Genomic DNA, 18,652 nt, shown 5'->3' with positions numbered 1-18,652 from the left:
TTAGTTTGATCAATGGTTGTGTCAAGTTCAATTCATTTGAGAGATAAAAGGTCATTTTAAACGTTCTTGATACTGAAATTTGAAGAAGTGGTATAATTAGCTATGAGATAGAAAGTGAAATGTCCTGTCATATTACGCGTTTTATTAATTCCTTTAAAATGATTCGAGTGATAAATAATGACACTCAAACAACCTATTCACCACAGCAATCCATTCTTATTTATGCTTTAATACACATCAATACCAAGATTGTGATGGGCTTTCTTCCTCCACTTCCCGTTTCATTATTGTATTCTTTATAGTTTATAATGAATGTTGGACCAAAGAACCTGTAATGCATTGCATTTTTGTGGGTTTCTTCTTGGATATACTTTTCACTTTGTTCATCGCTATCAATCGCATAACATCGAAAAATTTATTAGATTTGTCAATCTTGTAAGATTCTTATCTAGTACTACGTAGCAAACACATTGTAATTATACAGATATCCTTAGACTCTCAAACAACCATCATACATAAGAAAACACGTCGCATAATACTTTTTAATTACTAATTCTAAATTTGAATTACAAATGACCATCTCCTTTGATTCCATTATCCACAAGGGCATTACTCTTAGGACCCTTAATCAATTCATATTTTCTTAAAAATTCCTCACCCCAATCCCACAAATGCAATACAATATAAGTCCCAATGCCTCCAATCAAACCATAAGCAATCGAATATGTCAATGGCATCAAAATCAGTGTCAAAAATGCCGGAATAGCTTGCTTCATGTCATTCCACTCCACCTCCGTCACAGAACTCATCATCAAAACGCCCACCAGTATCAGCGGTGGCCCCACTGCCCATGCCGGTATTGATGCCAGCAGCGGCGTAAAGAAAAACGCCAGCATAAAATACGCAGCCACTGTCAAGGCGGTTAAGCCCGTCTTACCACCTTCTCGTATCCCTGTTGATGACTCGATGAACACAGTCACAGGCGACGTGCCTAATAACGAACCCACAACTATCGATGATGCATCAGACATGAACGCAAAATATTGCCCCTCGAAATTGCCATTACTGTCTGTGAATCCGGCGAAACGAGCCATTGAATATAGAGTTCCGGTTGTGTCAAGTATATCGACGTATAAGAATGTGATCAAAGCTTCCCAGAATTGGCCTTTTCCAATGCTTTTGAAACTTAAAGCTCCTGCAGTACTTTCAATTTTATGAATATCAACTACTTTCTTGAAATATTCGTACAAAGAATTCCCTGCTGGTGTGTCGGGGAAATAAGTAACTTTTGTGTTTCTGAACCAAGAAATTGCTGTAACAAAAACAATCCCATAAATCATTGCCCCTTTAATGTTCTTCACCAAACAATATGCAATGATCACAAATCCAACAACGCCAAGCCAAAATGTGGGACTTTCCATACGGCCATGCAAGCATAGAATATCACTGGAAGCAGTGCCGTTGGGAATCAGAGAAAGGGTTCCGTTTATAGAAACCACCGGTGCCACCGAGGCACGGGCCGAACGTGGACATGCCCCGAGGGTGACTAAAGTAGATGAACTATATCCAATTAGGCCTACTCCTTGATTGTTTTGTAATCCAATGAAGGCTAAGAACAACCCTATCCCGGCTGAGGATGAAATTCGGACCGGTTTTGGTACAAGTTTTGCTAGCTTTGCTCGTAGTCCAATGGCGGAGACGAACAAGAAGATTAGGCCTTCGATGAACACTGCCGCCAGTGCGCTTTGATACGAAATATTGCCGGAGCCGTGAAAGCCCACCACCGTGTAAGCGAAGTACGCGTTTGCGCCCATTCCGGGGGCTAATGCTAAAGGGAGATTCGCGAAGAGGCCCATTATCACGCAACCGATGAGGGAGGAGGCTACGGTGGCTATGATGAGGTCTTTTCGGGTTTTTTCGAGGCAAGCAGCGTAGCCGGGATTGACTGGGTCGAATTTGCAAGAAACATCTAGCGGCATGAGGCGGAGATTCGGGTTGTTTGTGCAATTAGACGGCGGCACAGAGGGGTCAGAACAGAGAGGGATGCAGTCGGAGACCGAGCAAGTTCCGCCAGAATCTGACAAGATAGATGCATTCACAGCCAGGATGTAGGCCATAGTGAGGAATGTGGCGGTGCCGGCGCGGAGCTCGGTGGAAAAGGTGGTGTTTCGCTCAGCGATCTTGAAGCGCTTCCCAGCCCGGCTTTCCGCTACATATGTGTTGACACGGATCAGCCATGATTTTCTGGTGGTTGACGGCGGAGCTACTGATGGCCCAGACTCTACGTCCATTTTAATGAGTGTCCTGTGATCTGCGATTCTCAATTTTGTTTTCCATAGTGCAACTCTTATAATGTAATTGACTTTGACCAATAAAATTTTAAACATAGACCTTTCACACAAATAACATCCAACTCTAAGATTATGATTCTATTTTTTGTTTCAGGTACGTAGGGCCTTCAGCTTCAAGTGGATAAATCTTAGTTCTCGTTTGATACATATTAATGTAAAAATAAGAATGAAAAATATGATTTTTACGGAGCTTACACAAGAGATAGAAAGTCAAATATGGTGACTTGATGTAATAGATAACAGTTATATTTTTCATTTTAATTGACAAATAATGGGAAACAAACGGGGACTTAGTATTTGTTTTGCAAAATTTACCGATCTTTTCAATAGCAATAATTAATTTTTATTTATTTATAAAGTGAATCACTTATAAATTATTTTCAATTGGAGATTTAGAGATACGACAAGACAAGATGATGCAAGATTAAGAAAACAAAAAAAAATTAAAAATAAAAATACATAAATAAGAAAGAATTTTGTCGATGGAATACAACGACCTTATAAAATTGAAAAATATTTAACTCTTGTCGAATAATCCGGGACAAGGAAAGCAACCTAGGGTCATTAATCAATTTTTATTTTATTTTTATTATGCATAGCAATTACCAAACACGTAAGACAAGACATTGGATTCGAATTAAAATTAGGAATTTAGAACTTAAAAATTTGACTTTACTAAGAAATTAAGCTACTAAATTCAAACAAATTACGGCAGTTATAGCTACTACCACCAACTCAATTCCTGTCTAATAATCAACAATTTGAAACCCACAAACAAATTTGTACAGTTCCATATGTTATCTCTTTGACTTTAATAAGATTTTGTCAAATTGTAATCTTTTTGTTATTTGATTAACTAAATTTGTGACGATTTTAACACGAAATGAAAATAATTCGATCAGTATTGTTACGAATAACCTTTTAAATGGTCACAAGGGTTCGTAACCCATCAATAGTGACTCTTATGAAAAAAGATTCATCGGATGGACGTTAAGTGATTAATATTATCCCTACAGTATCATAATTTTAATATAAATTATTAATTGGAACAATTTTTACTTAATAAAGAAATCAATGTCCTTAGTGATATACCATTGCTGGATCGCAACTTACTTTAGAGAAAGCCAAAATGAAATGCAGTTGAAATTATGACATAATTAGAAGATGTAAATAAGTTGGAGATTTGTGGACTTTACTTACATAGTGTGGGACATTGAATGGTCATCAAGTTGTGAAATATTTTATTTTATTTTATTTTATTTTTCTCTTATTAACCTCTATAGTATGATTAAATGAAAGATAGTGTGAGATTTTGAAACATGTCGCATATAAAATTGTATATAATAATTCTACTCCAAGAAATGACAGTTCAATATGAATGAGGACTTAAGTATCGAAAACATACATGTATAAAATATGTAGATGCAGTTAATTTTGCCTACTTTCGAGAACATGTAGAAAACAATTTTTTTTTTTTAATTAATTAGTATTTCTATCTTCATCAATTTAAACTTTGACATGAAGTTGTTCGGCATCCGCTATCTATTATTGAAGCAAAGGAATGCACACATTTTAACGAATGCTATTTGACAAAGACATCAAAACATTGGTGACATCTTTAGTCAATTAACTTGATACAATTCGACATGATTTAAAAGAGACGTGTTTGTCTATTATCTTGTGCAGTTTTTTTCCAATTCAATGTGTCTCGATGCATTATACTTATTTTATGTAAGAATCTAGAATTTCAAGGGTGGAGTTGAATAATCTACGCGAATATTCTTCTATATATTTTCTACATCACGACATTGAAAGGTTCTAATTTCAACATATATGTATGAACACAAAAGATCCCGCAAAAGAAAAAAATAAAAAATCCCCTTCAATCTCAATCTTAAGACGTGCATCTTGTGAGGTTGCTTCACTTTCTAAATATCTTTTTCATAACTAAGTCATCCACTATTAGAGGACTAACACCAAGTATAGGTCTAAGAACTTGACGTGAACGGTGTATGCAATCTTCTGCAAAAGAAATTATTATTATTATTATCATCATTTTATATATATATTATTATTTTTTTATTATTATATATATATTTTTTGCATCAGCCATTCTAGAGGGGTTTTCCTACAAAAGTCGAATGGAAAATACAAAGTAAATAGAAATTTGGGCAATTAATCCCAGTTAAGCATATTCCTAAGTTCTAGATAGGGACGGACCCACATGAGGTCATGTGGGGTCAAATGACTTTATTTCTTTTTTTAGAAAATAAATGTTTTGATACCTTTACGACCTACTTTGACGTATTCATTATATGATGCCAAATGAAGTCGAAATACTGCATTCTTAATACCATTTAGAAGTACCCATAACCTAATTTTTCACTTGTTCATGGCGTGCGAAATGACTAATCATAGCAAAATTTTACAACGCATTAAAACGAAGCGTTCCAAACTAGTATTTCGAAATTTTCAATTATATGTTAACTTTCAAAATTCGCCGATGATCATATATTGAATTTACAAATCGTCTACGTCATCTAAAAGTTCGTTTCAAGAATTACATCAAAGTCATATTGAGTGGTCTAAATAGATATCGAAAATAGTTAAATATGTGTCAAACATACATCTTAAAAGAGTTGTCTAACTCATATTTTCTTAAAAAAAATTTAATTATTTTATTAATATTTATTATTTTTGCATAATAAATTTTTCATTATAATTTACAAGCCATTCTATTGGATAGTTTTACATGGAATATGAAGCCAAAAATTTTATGATCATTATGGATTAAATGTAATTTAAATTACTTTCAAATTATTCCTATTGTATTAAATTTAAATTTCATTTACTTTCTAGATTAAATGTGAATTTTATTTCAATTCATTTGCTTCCTACATTCAATTTGATTACTCGTCCGTCTGCTCAACATCTGTCAATAAAACGGTAAATGAAACTATACAAGTAGCAAAATTTATCTAACAATATTAATAATAATATAATTGTAAAATGTTTTCAAAGTATCAAATTGCATATTAACTTATTTTCATTAATATTATATTATTTTTTTTATCCCACTACACAAAAAGGCTGAATCTGCCCTTGGTTCTAGATACACAATTATCACGAAACTTAGGATTGTTAATTAGATTATTCAATGGACTATCTTTGACACATATATTTTTCTCTCTTCAAAACTGCTAATAAATTTTCTCCATTTGCTTGAAATTTGAAGCATTTAGACATGATCTTCAAAATAGGAAAAATTGATGTGAGTTTCTAATCTAAACGACTACTTTGCCTAGAAGACATCTTAATAAGAGGACACTACAATGATTTAAATATGATTTAAATATCACATTTATTAAAATTTTCGGGGAGAGACAAATTTCATTTTGGCCAAAAGTTAAAGAATAAAAATGCAGGCTAGCTGGAAAAGTTTCCTAAATTTTTTGAGGAAAAGAAGTAAGCTTTACCAAACATTTTCTTAATACTATCCAGCTCGACCGTGCACCTTTTCAAACATGTCATGAAGTATATACTAAGCGTTGAGAACTCGATGTTCGGGGATTGTACCTTTAATATATTTTTAACAACTCAACACATCAAGTCTTTTTTGCAAAATGGAAATATGCTAAGAATATAATGATTTTAAAAAAATGTGTTGCCATCTTCTCAATTATTAAGATACCTAACATAAATAAATATGTACTAAAAGAGAATCGAGAAATAACAAATTTGAGACAGTAAATCTCAACTCATATGTTAAACATTTTCCAATAATTTCAATTTTGTGTTCCCTCCAATTTGACATAACACAACTGAACATGTCCTAACATTTATTATGGTAGGGTGCACAATGGGATAGTATTAGAATTCTAGTTAAAGGCATTAGATTGTGAATAGACGTTTTGGACCCCTTACCTTCCTGAGCCAATGAGATCACATTAATCAAATGAAATATCTCCTTTTATCTTCTTTTGCTTGTTGGACAACTAAAAATCCTAGCATGATAGGAACATTGGACTTGATAAGATTCAATATGTAGAATAAAATGAAAATATTGTTGTTTCTTATTTTGCTCAAATTCAGTTCAGTATATCAAATACGTCGACTATAGTGAACTAATTATTCTATTGAAAGAGTAGAGAATAATGGAACTTGAAGTGCTAAATTGATGACACAACCATTATTGCCATATGCTTCAATTTTATGACAAGTTGGTGAAATGATGGAAAAGATCATGCATGTAATGGCTTTTTACAAATTCGAGTGGAAGAAAATGTAAAGAATTGTGTTGGTGTGATCAAATTATTGGTTTGTCCAAGTGTTATTTGCTAGAGTTTCTTGATTAATATCATTTTTTTTCATGAATATTTCGTTGTACTAATTATATCATCAAGTTAATAATCGTAAATTCGTGTAATTTAAATTATAAAAATAAGTCAAGATATTTGAATATCTCATATTTCACAATATGAATGAAAATAATAATACTCTTAAATAACTCGTTTTCAAATAATATTTCAAATCTTATTCTTCAATGCTATCAACCACCAAAGCAACCACATAATTTCCCCCGTTGAATATCTCATATTTCACAATATGAATGAAAATAATAATACTCATAAATAACTCGTTTTCAAATAATATTTCAAATCTTATTCTTCAATGCTATCCACCAAAGCAACCACATAATTTCCCCCGTTGAATATCTCATATTTCACAATATGAATGAGAATAATAATACTCTTCAATAACTCGTTTTCAAATAATATTTCAAATCTTATTCTTCAATGCTATCAACCACCAAAGCAACCACATAATTTCCCTCGTTGAATATCTTGTATTTCACAATATGAATGAAAATAATAATACTCTTAAATAACTCGTTTTCAAATAATATTTAAAATCTTTTTCTTCAATGCTATCAACCACCAAAGCAACCACATAATTTCCCCCCTTGAAAAAATTGAAATCTTTGTTTGGGGGTAGATTCAGTTAATAACTTCCCGAAAAGTTTAATGAGACAATATATTTTGCCATCCCGCCCTCCCCCTATATGAACATTTACTTAGGAATTTTTGAGGTTCACAATACTTAATGGAAATTTCTTTTAGAGTGTGTTTGATTGCCTATATTTTTCATGGAAAATGTGTTTTTTCATCCAAACTCCTACTTTTGTGCCGTTTAATTGTCATTTTTTTTCATTAAAATATTTTCCCACTTTTGATAACGTGACCATATTTTCCTCAAAATCAATTAAACTATTTTTTTTAAAAAGAGTAGAATTTTATTTTTCACGGAATTCACTCTCTCTTTCTCTCTCTTATTTATTCTCTCTCTCTCATTAACCCACCAATAAAAAATAGACAAGTATAATATTTTCTAGGTTAAAAATTAAATCAATCAAACACATTTAATCGACAATTTACATACAAATAAGCTCTAGGCAATTGATTTATCTAGAATTTATTTTTTTTCCATACAAATTTCATGCTTGCAATCAAATGCACCCTTATAATATTACATTCCCAAGAGGCAGGCGGACGAAAACGACTTCTATTTTATGCATGGTCATGTTGACACGTGTTTATTACAAGTGTACCACATTTTAGTTGCATTGGGTATTTTTAATCTTTACTTATTAGCCATACTTGTGTTCCCGAATTTTTTTCATTACATCATTATTCTTAACCTTCCGTAAATTAGCACTTCTAGTCTAATTATAATTTTCGTCCAAAAATTATGTCATGAGGGTGTAAAAGAATTATTTTTCTCTTGTATTTTAAATAAGAAAAAATAAATAAAAATGTACGACAAAATAATTGCTCCCTTATAAATCCCGATAAAAAATCTATTGAACAAAATTTTCACCAGGACCAATATGTGCTAATTAATAAAAAGCTGAATAATAACAAAATTTTAGGCTTAAAATTAACAGAAGATTTTAAGATAAGAATACGACAAAAAAAGTGTGATCATAAGTACGAAAATGAAGAGATGATAGGTATGTTCAAGCTATAAAATGAGAAAATTTAAAAGCAGCTTTGATAAAAATCAAGCACTGGTATTTCCAGTGAAGAATTATTTAAATGTGAGATTTCATCCACCAGAGCAGATTTCACATACATTTTATTGTAAATTGTTTGCCTTTTCACTATAAAACCAAAGGAAAAATAAAAAAGAAAAAGAAAAATGCACAGACCAAGAGAAAGAGAGGATATCACAAGATGATCTACCCCCTTAAATTACAAAATTTACAATGATCGAATGACAGAGACGGAGAGAGCAAAATGGGGATGGGTGCAAAATCAGAATATAGTGTCAATAGTGAGCTTTCTTCGCGAAGGAGTCGTCTCTATTATCTGCTTTTCCAATTCCATGAAACTCGAACCTTTGTGAGCAAATAATCTCCGCAAATTGATTACAGAAAGCTCATTAAAGCTCGCAACTGCGAGATCAGCCTGCCCAAGATCGTATCTGCATGTTAAACTCGACATTAATATTCACTACAGAAAACAGGGTTCGATGAGAGGAAATATTTTGATCCTTTGTCATGAAAAGCATTAACATTTTTTGACACGATGGATTCATTTTGTCATCAGAAGTGTGTACATCTGAGCTCATAACACACACAAGGTGCGAATACGTACGCTGGATGAGCACCAATTAATGCTACAGCCATCATTGTACAATTATGAGCAGCAGTTACTCCCCTGGGGTCATCCTCAAACACGACACACTTGGACGGTTTTCGGTCCAACTGCAAAACAATTCTCAAGTAGATCAAAATGTTATGATTAAAATGTGGTATTCATCATCTGTGTGTTTCAATGTAAACCGGGGAGGAAAAAAGGCATTAAAAGAATAAGTGCAAATTTTCTACATGTATTTAACCTGGGTTATTTTAGTACTACTCCCAATCACTATAAAATCATACCTTTACAGCTGCTGAAAGGAATCTATGGGCTATGGACTCCATACCATCTTCCTCAGACACAATTGCCTGCAACTCCAACAGATGACAGTCAGCTTTGCAGTAGAACAGCCTAGTTATTTCCTTTTCTTTTCTTTTTTTCTTTTTTCTTTCTTTTATTTTTAAGAAAGAAATTACATACAGCATCCAAAATATCAACACCAGTTACAACACAAATAATCCAAAAGCACTTTTTTGAAATCAGTGTTTTTTTGGTTCTTTGCACTTTTCTGAGCTCTGTTTAAGCTTCTCTCTTCATTGCCAAAAGGTGCCTGGGATGCCCCTCATTGCAATTTGTGCTAGGCACATTTTTAACAACTGTGAGCAAAGTCCATATTCGACAGGAGGACTAGTCATATTTATACTTCACAATCCACTACCACAGAACCGGAACTGGGTCTATAGAGAATCGGAAGTCATTTGACAAACTTAACACGGATTACAACATAATCACAATGTCACAGGAAACAAGCAAACAAAACATCAAATAATATAAAGTAATAATGAAAATCGGACATCATAATTGTATTTGTACGGCAAACATAGAAAAGACACAGTCAGAAAACTGTCAGCTCCCACAGACACCAAACAAAAGAGGAGAAGAGATGAAACAGTGACCTGAAAATACTTCTTGAGCCCCATTCGCTCCAAAGCCTCAACCATGTTTCTGCGGTCAACACTTGAAACAACAGCACAAGGGATGTTCGACGAAGCTAAAGCATCCAACCATTCTTTTAGGTCTTCTACTGGTTCAGAGAGCTAAACAACAGGAATTCTCATCATTGGATCTAAGGCATAAAAAACATCGAAACTAATTCATTGAGCAATCTTACTTGGACAAGGTTGTGATAATATAACTGAGACAACCTCAACTTCAGTCTGTCTAGATCATTTTGTGCCTTCCCCCAGCGCAAAACCTGAAAAGTTTGACAAGGAAATCAACCCTCCAGTATAAAGCAGAAAGGCTGAAATTGCAACAAAATGCTACTCTGCTTATTTTACATATTAAATTATGTAATTTCCATTAGCACGCTGGTCAAGAAATGTTAAAACACTTGCACTATTAGATGTTGGTCTTTTCCCAGTCGATCAATACAGTAGTTTCTTATAGTTGATTGAAATGAAATAAAACCTACCACGACAATTTTATATCAACTTGAGACTAGTTGAGTCAATCATCCAGCATGACCTCAAAACTGATACTAGACCTATTACGGGCAACATTGCACCAGCAAAGCTTACACTCGACTATTCAAAAACTAATAGTTGAATTGCCCTTTAATAAATTATAAATGATACTTACATTTAAAACCAAAGGAATCAATTACCACTTGAATTCTATAGATCAAGCCGTTTTTCATTAATGATCTTTTCCTCTTAAATCCATGCCATTTTACCCAGTTCCCAGAAATTTCATCTCTTCCTCTTAGTTGAGATGAAACAGTGACATGTACAAGAACGTAAAATTTCTTAAATCTGACAATTAAAAATAGGTTATTCAAGATACATTATATGGACTTGGGTTATGCAACTCAAGTACAACCTTGTAGAGACTTTCCATCAGACCTGTTCTTTTATTCAGAGGCACTTACTTCGAAGATATCAGTGGAATATTAATCTAGCCTCATCCAGCTGCTTATTTCTTTATAATAATTGAGGATGAAAATTCTAATATAAAATGTCGAAGACAAATTTCAGGTTGCATCAATCATGCAGTTTCGAGTCATCTAAATTCGATTAAAATTATGTTTTGTAGGAGTCACACAAGAACATCCAGATTGCTGCTTTCCATGTGTTCAAGGTTTCAAATCTTAACATTTGATAAGTACTTATGAAGAAATTCTTGTTAGTTTTGAGTATTCACTTATTTTGTGTTCTTACAGCTTTTTGTGGCTAACCAAAACAAACCTGTTGAAATTGTCAACATATTAGTCGCTAACAAAAGCAAGCTTCTCCGTTTCTTTGATGGCTTTTGCTTGGAAAAAGGTAAATTATTGAGACTTATAATCACATTTTGTATAATCATTATAGATGAAACTCATACAAGTCTATACCTATAATTAATTTGCAGAAGATGAAACATTTGAAGCTGACAAAGCACTAGTCGTGAAAGAAATTGAGGAGCTTCAACCAACACCACCAAATACCCGCTCTGGAGAACTGTCTACTAAGCCTAGAGCAGAATAGGTTATTTTTTATTGAATTTTTCAATCAAAGTGATTGTCAGCTACTTTTTCATGCTCTTTCAGAAGGATAAGCCATTGATTTGTTGTGCAAAATGTAGCAGTTACTCTTGTGAACTTTATATCCTGATTACATAATAAAATTGATGCATGTAATTGGATAGGAGTTTCTACTTTCTACGAGTTGTGCGATGAGATGGCTAAACTTTGTCTTAATTTTATTCATTACAGCATACCAAACATTCTTCTAATTTGTCGTAGAACATGCTAGTTGAAAGCTCGTTTCAATTAGTCAACCTAGTTAAGCTCAAATAATTTTTTCAGAAATGATTAGAAATAATTGAAAAATGTCCATCTCTCAAGATTGATGATCGCTTTTGCTTGCATGGTTATTGTCTCTAAACTTCGGGTGCTAGTTCTAGGTTAAGAAATCCCTTTTGCTTGCATAGTTATTGATATAGTCGGATTTAAAATGGTACTTTTGTTAAGTTCCTGTTTGTCATCCTTAAATTTATATTCTTTCCCATTATTTTCTTACAGTACTCATTTGTAACTAAACATTCTTTATTAAAATAATATTACAATCAAATAAAAAAAAAAATTCTTCTTTTTTAACTAGACATTCGTCATCAATCACTATTCCATGAAACATTTCCTCAAAGTAATTGACCTCAAACATGGCCTAAGTTTTTAAGTTGGAACCCTCGAAACTTGATTATTTGTTTACATGATGTTATAAACAATTGCCTAGGTAGTAAGCAATGTAACAAGGAAAGTACGAAAGAGAGGCTATGAAAGGCATTTTCTTCTCGTTAGCTCGTAGAGAAGTGCTATCTGTATATAGTGTACAACCCCTTACAATAAGGGGGCTCACGATTTTTTTATTTAGCATAGCTAATACCAAGGTGTACAAATAACAAAATTTTAGCTCGTGCATTTATTACAAGTAATCATTCTCATATTTCTTAAACATGTGAATGTTGCTCCTCAACAAGCTCAAATCAAAGCTTAAAGTGAATCAGTCAAAGAGCAATTAAGAAATATGGGAAGGAATAGATTTTTGCTCCATCCACCACTTAAAAGAGAGTACACGGGAGGTATACAATCACTTTAAGCATGAAAGGAACAACAAGAAATTAGACAACCCTACAACAGGATTTTTAGCCACTGCATTAAACCAAGTATACAAAGTCAAGTAAAATAATTCTCTTATCTGCTCTGTTGTCTTTGTTTGGTCTTCGAAATATCGATCGTTCCGTTCTCTCCATATGCACCATACAATGCATCTTGGGATAAGATTCCATAGAAGTTTGCTATCCTTATCGCGAAATTTTCTTTTCCATGCCCACACCAAGTCTTCTATACGCCTAAGTAGCACCCAATTCATTGATTGAGAAGCTAGAATACTGTCCCAAAGCCAACGCACACCATCACAATGAATGAATAAATGATTGATCGTCTCTCCATCCTTCTTGCACATATAGCACCACTCGGTTACATAAAATCCTTTTCGTCGAAGATTATCCACCGTTGACACCTGCCCCCTCATATCTGTCCACAATAGAAATGCTACCCGTGGAGGCAATTTACTTTGCCACACCATCTTCCAAGGTAATGAACTCTCCACAAATCCCAAAAGAGATTGAAAGTATGAGCGGACTGAAAAAATACCATCTCGAGCTAACCTCCACCTGCTACAATCACCTTCTCCTACCCGAATTTGTATCTCATGCAGAGCAATCAAAAACAACGAATAATCTTCCAATTCCCAATCTTGTAAACCCCTCCCAAAAGTAATATTCCAACTATAGCCCCTATTATGGATGTCAAGTACATCACCTACCATAGCTTTTGTGCCGTTTAATTGTCATTTTTTTTCATTAAAATATTTTCCCACTTTTGATAACGTGACCATATTTTCCTCAAAATCAATTAAACTATTTTTTTTAAAAAGAGTAGAATTTTATTTTTCACGGAATTCACTCTCTCTTTCTCTCTCTTATTTATTCTCTCTCTCTCATTAACCCACCAATAAAAAATAGACAAGTATAATATTTTCTAGGTTAAAAATTAAATCAATCAAACACATTTAATCGACAATTTACATACAAATAAGCTCTAGGCAATTGATTTATCTAGAATTTATTTTTTTTCCATACAAATTTCATGCTTGCAATCAAATGCACCCTTATAATATTACAGTCCCAAGAGGCAGGCGGACGAAAACGACTTCTATTTTATGCATGGTCATGTTGACACGTGTTTATTACAAGTGTACCACATTTTAGTTGCATTGGGTATTTTTAATCTTTACTTATTAGCCATACTTGTGTTCCCGAATTTTTTTCATTACATCATTATTCTTAACCTTCCGTAAATTAGCACTTCTAGTCTAATTATAATTTTCGTCCAAAAATTATGTCATGAGGGTGTAAAAGAATTATTTTTCTCTTGTATTTTAAATAAGAAAAAATAAATAAAAATGTACGACAAAATAATTGCTCCCTTATAAATCCCGATAAAAAATCTATTGAACAAAATTTTCACCAGGACCAATATGTGCTAATTAATAAAAAGCTGAATAATAACAAAATTTTAGGCTTAAAATTAACAGAAGATTTTAAGATAAGAATACGACAAAAAAAGTGTGATCATAAGTACGAAAATGAAGAGATGATAGGTATGTTCAAGCTATAAAATGAGAAAATTTAAAAGCAGCTTTGATAAAAATCAAGCACTGGTATTTCCAGTGAAGAATTATTTAAATGTGAGATTTCATCCACCAGAGCAGATTTCACATACATTTTATTGTAAATTGTTTGCCTTTTCACTATAAAACCAAAGGAAAAATAAAAAAGAAAAAGAAAAATGCACAGACCAAGAGAAAGAGAGGATGTCACAAGATGATCTACCCCCTTAAATTACAAAATTTACAATGATCGAATGACAGTGACGGAGAGAGCAAAATGGGGATGGGTGCAAAATCAGAATATAGTGTCAATAGTGAGCTTTCTTCGCGAAGGAGTCGTCTCTATTATCTGCTTTTCCAATTCCATGAAACTCGAACCTTTGTGAGCAAATAATCTCCGCAAATTGATTACAGAAAGCTCATTAAAGCTCGCAACTGCGAGATCAGCCTGCCCAAGATCGTATCTGCATGTTAAACTCGACATTAATATTCACTACAGAAAACAGGGTTCGATGAGAGGAAATATTTTGATCCTTTGTCATGAAAAGCATTAACATTTTTTGACACGATGGATTCATTTTGTCATCAGAAGTGTGTACATCTGAGCTCATAACACACACAAGGTGCGAATACGTACGCTGGATGAGCACCAATTAATGCTACAGCCATCATTGTACAATTATGAGCAGCAGTTACTCCCCTGGGGTCATCCTCAAACACGACACACTTGGACGGTTTTCGGTCCAACTGCAAAACAATTCTCAAGTAGATCAAAATGTTATGATTAAAATGTGGTATTCATCATCTGTGTGTTTCAATGTAAACCGGGGAGGAAAAAAGGCATTAAAAGAATAAGTGCAAATTTTCTACATGTATTTAACCTGGGTTATTTTAGTACTACTCCCAATCACTATAAAATCATACCTTTACAGCTGCTGAAAGGAATCTATGGGCTATGGACTCCATACCATCTTCCTCAGACACAATTGCCTGCAACTCCAACAGATGACAGTCAGCTTTGCAGTAGAACAGCCTAGTTATTTCCTTTTCTTTTCTTTTTTTCTTTTTTCTTTCTTTTATTTTTAAGAAAGAAATTACATACAGCATCCAAAATATCAACACCAGTTACAACACAAATAATCCAAAAGCACTTTTTTGAAATCAGTGTTTTTTTGGTTCTTTGCACTTTTCTGAGCTCTGTTTAAGCTTCTCTCTTCATTGCCAAAAGGTGCCTGGGATGCCCCTCATTGCAATTTGTGCTAGGCACATTTTTAACAACTGTGAGCAAAGTCCATATTCGACAGGAGGACTAGTCATATTTATACTTCACAATCCACTACCACAGAACCGGAACTGGGTCTATAGAGAATCGGAAGTCATTTGACAAACTTAACACGGATTACAACATAATCACAATGTCACAGGAAACAAGCAAACAAAACATCAAATAATATAAAGTAATAATGAAAATCGGACATCATAATTGTATTTGTACGGCAAACATAGAAAAGACACAGTCAGAAAACTGTCAGCTCCCACAGACACCAAACAAAAGAGGAGAAGAGATGAAACAGTGACCTGAAAATACTTCTTGAGCCCCATTCGCTCCAAAGCCTCAACCATGTTTCTGCGGTCAACACTTGAAACAACAGCACAAGGGATGTTCGACGAAGCTAAAGCATCCAACCATTCTTTTAGGCCTTCTACTGGTTCAGAGAGCTAAACAACAGGAATTCTCATCATTGGATCTAAGGCATAAAAAACATCGAAACTAATTCATTGAGCAATCTTACTTGGACAAGGTTGTGATAATATAACTGAGACAACCTCAACTTCAGTCTGTCTAGATCATTTTGTGCCTTCCCCCAGCGCAAAACCTGAAAAGTTTGACAAGGAAATCAACCCTCCAGTATAAAGCAGAAAGGCTGAAATTGCAACAAAATGCTACTCTGCTTATTTTACATATTAAATTATGTAATTTCCATTAGCACGCTGGTCAAGAAATGTTAAAACACTTGCACTATTAGATGTTGGTCTTTTCCCAGTCGATCAATACAGTAGTTTCTTATAGTTGATTGAAATGAAATAAAACCTACCACGACAATTTTATATCAACTTGAGACTAGTTGAGTCAATCATCCAGCATGACCTCAAAACTGATACTAGACCTATTACGGGCAACATTGCACCAGCAAAGCTTACACTCGACTATTCAAAAACTAATAGTTGAATTGCCCTTTAATAAATTATAAATGATACTTACATTTAAAACCAAAGGAATCAGTTACCACTTGAATTCTATAGATCAAGCCGTTTTTCATTAATGATCTTTTCCTCTTAAATCCATGCCATTTTACCCAGTTCCCAGAAATTTCATCTCTTCCTCTTAGTTGAGATGAAACAGTGACATGTACAAGAACGTAAAATTTCTTAAATCTGACAATTAAAAATAGGTTATTCAAGATACATTATATGGACTTGGGTTATGCAACTCAAGTACAACCTTGTAGAGACTTTCCATCAGACCTGTTCTTTTATTCAGAGGCACTTACTTCGAAGATATCAGTGGAATATTAATCTAGCCTCATCCAGTTAGCCAGACAAATAAGAGATTTTAATATGGAATCTAATTCTTATATATTACTCAAAAAGAGACTATCAATTAGTCTGGTATGTTTACAATGGGTTCTGCTGTGTGTTTTGAGGCATAGCATCATCATGTTACACCAATAATTTCCCTACATGTTTCCAACCATCCTAAGAAACTTCAAAGTAACTTGTTCAGCAATAATCTTGACTGTAAACTGAGCAACTTTTAAATACGCTTAGTTTGCAGATGTGAAACGTAAATTATCGTGGATTGCCAACCTTATGCAGAACATGATCAGCACCTGCATAAAGCAAAAGTCTCTGGCCATTGTCATCTTGAGGAATCTCCTTTCCTGCACAAAAATAATGATTTTTAACCCCTATGAAAAAGAATCTTTAAGGCTACACAAGTATCTGCTTATTTATACTACAATGTGCAATCACTCCAAAATGCTCCTTCAGTGTCATCAAGAAGAGGAATGGTCATTCCAAGGCAACATTTAAATTGAAAACTATTTTCCAGTAAAAAGCCAAAGATGACGAAGACAGCTATGCATAGTTATCGTATCATCTCTGGAGACTGGTGACAAAGCAACCACTTTTCACCAGGTTTTGCCATGATTATTAGCCTCATAACTTAAGCACTGAGACCAATCGATAACTCATGTTATCTGACTATCATCTGTTTGATTTGACAAATCTCATGTTCATACATTGTCCTAAACCGACCACCAATATTACAACGCATAGCTTGTTTTGTACCCAATGGTCATGAATCTTTATTTCAAGGCCACTTGTCTTCAGATCATCCAAGCACTCAAAAGGTGAAATTCGTAAGCTGTAAATTACGTCTACAAAAAATTCTCCACTTATTCTCGTTGTTTACAATGATGGCTGCATCAAAGACCCTGAAAATGGACCATTTTCTTCGAAACTTGTATGACAACTACGTCCATCAAGACTAGCCATCAAACCTGAGAGGAAAACACAAACTTTGGTACCAACTAATGTAGGGTGATGCAACCACTTTGCCCAAAAGCTATAGCTCATGAGAGAGGTGCAATCCACTCTATATCACCCAGAATCAAGCCCATGAATCCACCCCAAGCCCACTCCATTTAGCCTCACTACGAAGGACACCTTACGATGGAGCCATTGGGCCATACCCAAATAGCAACCATAGACCCACCAGTTTCAAGCATGCTCCTACATTACATAATCATGCTCCGCCCCTGCCATATTAAGGGAATTTTTGCAGGCTTCAAATATAAATTGTGCTCAGCCCCTGCCATCCAAAACACATTAGGGGCCACATGATAGCAAAACCAGAATTTAACACATCATTCATGCACTTCATTTGACCTTACACATACACGAAGCTACGGGATTCTAGGTTGCATTAGCACTTGTCTCTTCCAATATATAGCCTTTATGCAACGTTGCATTTGCACTTCTCTCCACCAGGAATCTTGTGGTAAGTAGAATATTGTTTGTTCTTGCAGTAGTTTTCTCTCTTTTTTTTTTTTTTTATAAGTAATCAGAGAATTTTATTCCTTAAAAGAGAGTACACGGGAGGTATACAATCACTTTAAGCATGAAAGGAACAACAAGAAATTAGACAACCCTACAACAGGATTTTTAGCCACTGCATTAAACCAAGTATACAAAGTCAAGTAAAATAATTCTCTTATCTGCTCTGTTGTCTTTGTTTGGTCTTCGAAATATCAATCGTTCCGTTCTCTCCATATGCACCATACAATGCATCTCGGGATAAGATTCCATAGAAGTTTGCTATCCTTATCGCGAAATTTTCTTTTCCATGCCCACACCAAGTCTTCTATACGCCTAAGTAGCACCCAAT

The 18,652-nt window shown here is 34.1% G+C and overlaps 4 protein-coding genes across 4 annotated transcripts in view; all 4 read right to left on the bottom strand.

Annotated features, from left to right (window-relative positions):
- Nucleotides 1-464: 464 nt before the first annotated feature.
- LOC111385343 (adenine/guanine permease AZG1-like) lies at nt 465-2,381 on the bottom strand. Its single transcript, XM_023009726.1, has one exon. It carries the CDS (start codon nt 2,289-2,291, stop codon nt 567-569), a length of 1,725 nt encoding a protein of 574 aa, XP_022865494.1. The 5' UTR covers nt 2,292-2,381; the 3' UTR covers nt 465-566.
- Nucleotides 2,382-8,438: 6,057 nt separating this feature from the next.
- On the bottom strand, nt 8,439-10,268 carry LOC111385341 (5-amino-6-(5-phospho-D-ribitylamino)uracil phosphatase, chloroplastic-like; the record flags this gene model as incomplete). The annotated part of the gene is made up of 5 exons (XM_023009723.1): nt 8,439-8,834; nt 9,008-9,117; nt 9,295-9,360; nt 9,949-10,089; nt 10,164-10,268. Coding segments are annotated over 5 exons (591 nt in total), but the record flags the coding sequence as incomplete, so codon positions are not given.
- A 2,185-nt stretch (nt 10,269-12,453) lies between these two features.
- Nucleotides 12,454-13,359, bottom strand: LOC111385340. Its single transcript, XM_023009722.1, has 2 exons — nt 12,623-13,359; nt 12,454-12,520 (listed from the first exon to the last, which is right to left on the bottom strand). The coding sequence occupies exons 1-2, from the start codon at nt 13,357-13,359 to the stop codon at nt 12,454-12,456; spliced, it is 804 nt and encodes a 267-aa protein (XP_022865490.1).
- An 853-nt stretch (nt 13,360-14,212) lies between these two features.
- Nucleotides 14,213-18,652, bottom strand: part of LOC111385337 (5-amino-6-(5-phospho-D-ribitylamino)uracil phosphatase, chloroplastic-like) — a 14,986-nt gene continuing 10,546 nt past the window's right edge. The window contains exons 6-11 of the mRNA XM_023009721.1: nt 17,071-17,144; nt 15,996-16,079; nt 15,781-15,921; nt 15,127-15,192; nt 14,840-14,949; nt 14,213-14,666 (exon numbers count right to left, since the gene is read on the bottom strand). Of these exons, the coding sequence (XP_022865489.1) occupies nt 14,498-14,666; nt 14,840-14,949; nt 15,127-15,192; nt 15,781-15,921; nt 15,996-16,079; nt 17,071-17,144 (644 nt within the window). The 3' untranslated portion in view covers nt 14,213-14,497. The remainder of the gene's footprint in view (nt 14,667-14,839; nt 14,950-15,126; nt 15,193-15,780; nt 15,922-15,995; nt 16,080-17,070; nt 17,145-18,652) is intronic.

Source organism: Olea europaea, unplaced genomic scaffold, assembly GCF_002742605.1.
Source record: "Olea europaea var. sylvestris unplaced genomic scaffold, O_europaea_v1 scaffold3130, whole genome shotgun sequence".
Classification (NCBI taxonomy): Eukaryota; Viridiplantae; Streptophyta; class Magnoliopsida; order Lamiales; family Oleaceae; genus Olea; species Olea europaea.
Note: the sequence above shows the minus strand (reverse complement) of the source record. Positions and strands in the feature narration are given on the sequence as shown.

Excerpts from the sequence above, each read along its gene's own strand:
- LOC111385340 (XM_023009722.1), bottom strand. The coding sequence starts at position 13,359 with ATGGTAGGTGATGTACTTGACATCCATAATAGGGGCTATAGTTGGAAT. Across the intron at positions 12,521-12,622 it reads TTGTTCCTTTCATGCTTAAA|CTTTGATTTGAGCTTGTTGA; the intron begins GTGATTGTATAC and ends ATTCACTTTAAG.
- LOC111385343 (XM_023009726.1), bottom strand. The coding sequence starts at position 2,291 with ATGGACGTAGAGTCTGGGCCATCAGTAGCTCCGCCGTCAACCACCAGA.